Below are 5,563 nucleotides of genomic sequence, written 5' to 3'. Positions count from 1 at the left end.
GATGGCTAGAGTGTCTCCTCAGTGAGGTAAAGAGATTTACCTTGGTGGCTAGAGTGGTCCTCCTCAGTGAGGTAAAGAGAGCTACTTTGGTGACTAGAGTGTGCCTCCTTGTTGATGGAAAAAAAGAGCTACCTAGGTGGTAAAGTGGGCCTCCTCAATGGGCCTTCTTGGTGGCTTGTGTGGTCTTCCTAGGTATGTAGGGGGCCCTAATGCAGGGGTACTCAAGGTACAATACTGAGGAGAAACTTTTGAGAAATGAAAGAAAGCCTCTATCATTCTGCGAGTAGTGAAGTATGACACTGTTGGAGACAGACGTGCATCTGAAATGGCACCCTATTCCCTATATAGTGCACTAATTTTGACCAGAGCCCTAAAAGTAGATGTTATTTCAGACCCAGCTAGAGACAGGCGTGACCTTTTCTCTAGAATGGGACTAATTGGGTCTCCAGCATCATAAGCAAACAACATGAGCTCAGAGACTATGTGTGTGTTCCCCTCAGGGTGTGTGTGTGTGTGTATGTGTGTGTGTGTGTGTGTGTGTGTGTGTGTGTGTGTGTGTGTGTGTGTGTGTGTGTGTGTGTGTGTGTGTGTGTGTGTGTGTGTGTGTGTGTGTGTGTGTGTGTGTGTGTGTGTGTGTGTGTGTGTGTGTGTGTGTGTGTGTCTGCCTCCAGTCTGTCTGGTGCCAAGTATCAGATTTCACTTTCCCTCTAACCACCACATTTAGAGCAAGACACAATATCTGTTTCCCCTCACCCTCTCGTCGCTCTCTCTCTCTCATTTAACCACCTCAGCAGCAGCAGCATCTCGTTTATCTTTTTACTCTCCTTTTCACTTTACCTTTTTACTTTACCTACTGACTTTTCCTTCATCCACCCCCTTCCGCCCTCTCTGCTTCTCTCCTGCTACAGCTTTACGTCCAACTTTTTAACTTTACTACAAAGTTAATCTCTTGCTACAATTTAACATGCTACATAGCAGCCATTGCTTTAGCGTATTGTTAGTGTTCCGTCATTGTAGGTTCTTCTGTTAAGTTTAACCTATGAAATGAAGCTTCAAGTAGCCAGGAATAGGTCTACTAGCTGTCTAACCTGGGTGTCAGTCTGTTTTGGCTTTGTCATGCCAAATAGACTGGACTCGCTGCTATCTCAATGCATACCTGTTCTTGTATTTCTGAGCTTGAAGAGAAGAAAGAGTACAATAGGTCCTTATCTTGATGAAATAATTCATAGTTTGCTATATGAAGAATAAAAGAGCGGTACATTGGCAATCATCATCTAAATGAAATCTTCATCAACATCTTCCTCATCAAGTAACCCAGTGGATGTCATATGTTGGTTGTTATCTGATCAGATAACAGGTCACAATTTATACCACACAAAAATATATGGGATCAGTACATTTATTGGGTGGGTTGTGTGCAAATTTTGACACCTTCTAAATTAAAAATTAGTAGTCTAGTCCAGGAAGAGGCAGGATGAGGCATAATGCTAATTCCAGTTCCTGGCACCCTCCAATACACCTCTGGGAAACATTCCAGAAAACTCCACAAATAGCCCTGAAAGATTCATCTGGCCTGGTCAGAAGTACAGAGAGATCTGATTCCATAGAAATAAAATCATTAATCAAAAAGTTTATTAATCGCATACAGAGATTTGCAGATGTTAGTGAAGTGCAGTATGCTTGTGTTTCCAGCTACAACAGTGCAGTAATTCTGAGCAATACTAAACAATATACAATGCACACATAATCCAAAAAGTTAAAATTAAGAAATAAAGAAATATCAGAACGAGTCCGGAATATACTTTACCAGTTAAAGGTTTGGACACTCCTACTCATTCCATTTTTTTTTGTAGTACAATTTTCTACATTTTAGAATAACAGTGAAGACATCATAACTATGAAATAACTCATATGGAATCATGTAGTAACCAAAAAAGTGGTAAACAAATACAAATATATTTTATATTTGTGATTCTTCAAAGTAGCCACCCTTTGCCTTGATGACAGCTTTGCACACTCTTGACATTCTCTCAACTAGCTTCATGAGGTAGTCACCTGGAATGTATTTAAATGAACAGGTGTGCCTTGTTAAAAGTTAATTTGTGGAATTTTGTTCCTTCTTAATGCGTTTGAGCCAATCAGTTGTGATGTGAAAAGGTAGGGGTGGTATACAGAAGATAGCCCTATTTGGTAAAATACCAAGTCCATATTATGGTAAGAACAGCTCAAATAAGCAATGACAGTCCATCATAAATTTAAGACATGAAGGTCAGTCAATACAGAACATTTCAAGAACTTCGAAAGTTTCTTCAAGTGCAGTCGCAAAAACCATCAAGTGCTGTGATGAAACTGGCTCTCATGAAGATCGCCGCAGGAAAGGAAGACCCGGAGTTACCTTTGCTGTAGAGGATAAGTTTATTAGAGTTACCATCCTCAGAAATCAGAAATTGCAGCCCAAATAAATGCTTCACAGAGTTCAAGTAACAGACACATCTCAACCTCAACTGTTCAGAGGAGACTGGGTGAATCAGGTCTTCATGGTCGAATTGCTGCAAAGAAACCTCTACTAAAGGACACCAATAAGAAGAAGATACTTGCTTGGGCCAAGAAACACGAGCAATGGACATTAGACCGGTGGAAATCTGTCCTTTGGTCTGATGAGTCCAAATTTGAGATTTTTGGTTCAAACCGCCGTGTCTTTATGAGACGCAGAGTAGGTGAACGGATTATCTCCGCATGTGTATTTCCCATCGTGAGGTATGGAGAAGGAGGTGTGTCAACCATTGCGAAAGAACAGTCCCCTCTAGTGATTCTATTTTGCACCATATCATCTATAATATGCAGCACAACAAACACACACACACTGTTTTATATGGACAGGTTTTCACATGCCTGTAACCATTCATAGTGTGATGTTTAAAGCCACATTGTGTAATTTTTCCATATTTTGTCATACTATAGCCATGGTTCATTGGACAAAGCCTCCGTGGAAATGTATGGTGTTTTGGGGGGGGGGGGGGGGGGGGGGGTAAACGTTGAAAATTAGGTCTGTGGTAAACACAGGCTTAGGAGATCTTATAACGTTTTGTTCTGAGATAATCTTCATCAGCTAACCTTAGTTTTTGTGAATTTTAAAGCATTTATGTCATGTAAAAATGCACATAAAGGCTTCAGAATTTAAAAAGGAAGTGTTAACTGACTGATATTATCTCATAGAACAAAACGTAAAAGGTCTCCTAAGCCTGACCTTATTTTCAGTGTGTATCCCAAAACCCTAGAATTTCCCCATTAACTTTCACCATATATCCCAATTGTCATGAATATACAAATATTAAACTCCATCAATACCACCAAAATAAGGTGGTAACTATTAAGCGCCATGTCAACCTCAAGACCACTATTAAGCAAGCTCCAGAGCGCGCCGTTTGTAACCCGTCTGTGTTTAGGACCATGTAGCCGGGCGCGCTGTCAATCATAGTGAAAGTGACGGCGTTGACTGCTTGACACTTCGGAATGGGATATTTAACTTGAGAGTGGGGTCCACTTTCTACAGAAGCAGTTACTCTCCCGCATTGGGAATGGGTGACGGTGTCTAGGAGCTTCAGCAAAATATAAAATATAATTATAAAATAGAAGCAACTATCCTATAGGCTACAGCATTCACGACACGACTCTCCATGAATGGATTACTTTCAGAAACAGTGGTGTAATGCATCTTAATCTCGGGTGGCATCTCCTCCGGTGATAAGGATTTTGAGTTTTCTAAAGGCATGTTTGTTTAGGAGGTTTTGGCTTATTTATCCTCAAAGCACTGAGAGGAGGCACAGATGAGAAGAGAAAAAAAGAAAACTCTACTGAGTTTGTGTGTGGTGGAACATTGATGGAAATCCGTTATATCCATTTAATGAACTAGGACGCTCATGCGCTCTATGGTCCAAGGGAATGGTCCGTATTGATGTATTAAGTTTAGTGATGGCTACCGTTCTCTTCCTCACTTAGTAACTTGTCAACAAACAAAAAATACATTGGCGATTTCTGCGCTACAACTGGGACGGATATCTTATTTAAGCACACACCACCTCTCCAATCCAAATGTCAAAGTGGGATACTAATGCAGCACTTGCTCTTTTGCTGTAAGTGAAAATAATTTGCGTAAATAACAGCTCGAGCTATAGAACATGGGGATTTCTCCGGCGGCTCTGCTCTATGTCATAGCGACCATCCACCTCGGTGTTTCTCAGCATTTTTTGCGTCTGCGCCCTTCGCCCAGCGAGCATCTCCCAGTGCCCGGTCTTAAAGAGGACCCTGACCCAAAATACGACCCGGGGAAACAGGACCTGGCCGAACGGACACTGAAGAGGAAACTCGGGAGAAACTTTGACCCCGTCTTCATGTCAATCAACAGCCCCCCTGTTGTGGAGAACCGGACTGCCCTTGAAGCACAGTCCAGACTGATGGGACCTATTCCCAACTTGCTGAAACAGCTGGACCGGGTGACAGTGGGCAAGAAAGCCCGTCGGAAGTTTGCACAGTGGTTGTGGGCATACACGCACTGCCCCGTGGGCTATGTATGGAAGGACTTGGGCGTGAGGTTCTGGCCGCGTTACGTCAAGGAGGGACAGTGTCTGAATGAGCGCTCTTGTTCGTTCCCGGCGGGGATGTTTTGCATGCCCGACAAGTCAGTCACCAAGACATTCCTCCGCTGGTACTGCCAGGGCTTTCTCAAAAAGAAATACTGCATGTGGATACAGGTCCAATACCCCATCATATCCGAATGCAAGTGTTCCTGTGTAGAATAGGCCTATCTAACTCGGGGTGAAAGTATTTCCATTCAACTTTAATTAAACCCTCATCATACAAAATCGGATTTTGTTAATTAAAAAGCTGATAAATTAACATATTGTTTCAGATGTAAACATTTAGCTACAATAGCTTACATCAAGCATAACGGGGCAATTTCAATTGGAATTGGAAAATGGAACATGTACATGAACGCATGAACGTCTTCACAAAGTTGTCTTGACAAAGTTTGTGCGTTTTTTTGTTTTTTTATGTCTGGCACGGGATGGAGAGTGTATCACGGTATAGGCTACTGTTAACAGTTTTTATTTATTACCACAGCCATTGTTAGTATAAAACTATGATTATGTATAGATGTTTATATGAGTGTTTCTCTGAAGGCTAATAAAAAGTATCAATAAAAAATGGTTTCGTTAAGAGGTTAATTTTGTCTTTAATTTGACAAGAGAGTCATATTTCCATATGGGCCCGAATTGTATGACAGCAACAACTGTTAACTTTTTAAGAGCATCCAATACAATCATTTTTACGTGCGTTTTGGCGTGAAAATATGACATTATATGGGCTCAATAACTTTCTGAGGTTCTAACCCAAATGGCACCATATTCCCTATATAGTGCACTTATTTTGTTCAGAGCCCTAAAAAGGGAATATGGTGCCATTTGGGTTAACACCACTCTTAAGCACTAAACAACCTTGTTCCTGACACGTGGAAAAACACAGCTGATAGACGGAGGCTTGGAGAGGAGAGAGAGAGAAAGAG

The 5,563-nt window shown here is 41.5% G+C and overlaps 1 protein-coding gene across 1 annotated transcript; it reads left to right on the top strand.

The window, feature by feature from the left end:
- The first annotated feature begins 3,506 nt into the window (after positions 1 to 3,506).
- LOC139582344 (noggin-2-like) lies at positions 3,507 to 5,211 on the top strand. Its single transcript, XM_071412331.1, has one exon. The coding sequence runs from the start codon at positions 4,179 to 4,181 to the stop codon at positions 4,797 to 4,799; it is 621 nt and encodes a 206-aa protein (XP_071268432.1). The 5' UTR covers positions 3,507 to 4,178; the 3' UTR covers positions 4,800 to 5,211.
- The last annotated feature ends 352 nt before the right edge of the window (positions 5,212 to 5,563 follow it).

Source organism: Salvelinus alpinus, chromosome 1 (assembly GCF_045679555.1).
Source record: "Salvelinus alpinus chromosome 1, SLU_Salpinus.1, whole genome shotgun sequence".
In the NCBI taxonomy this organism is placed as follows: Eukaryota; Metazoa; Chordata; class Actinopteri; order Salmoniformes; family Salmonidae; genus Salvelinus; species Salvelinus alpinus.
The sequence above is the reverse complement of the archived record's forward strand: the minus strand, read 5'-3'. Positions and strand labels throughout refer to the sequence as shown.

What these genes read in the sequence shown, in the direction of transcription:
- LOC139582344 (XM_071412331.1), top strand. Translation starts at nt 4,179, where the DNA reads ATGGGGATTTCTCCGGCGGCTCTGCTCTATGTCATAGCGACCATCCAC.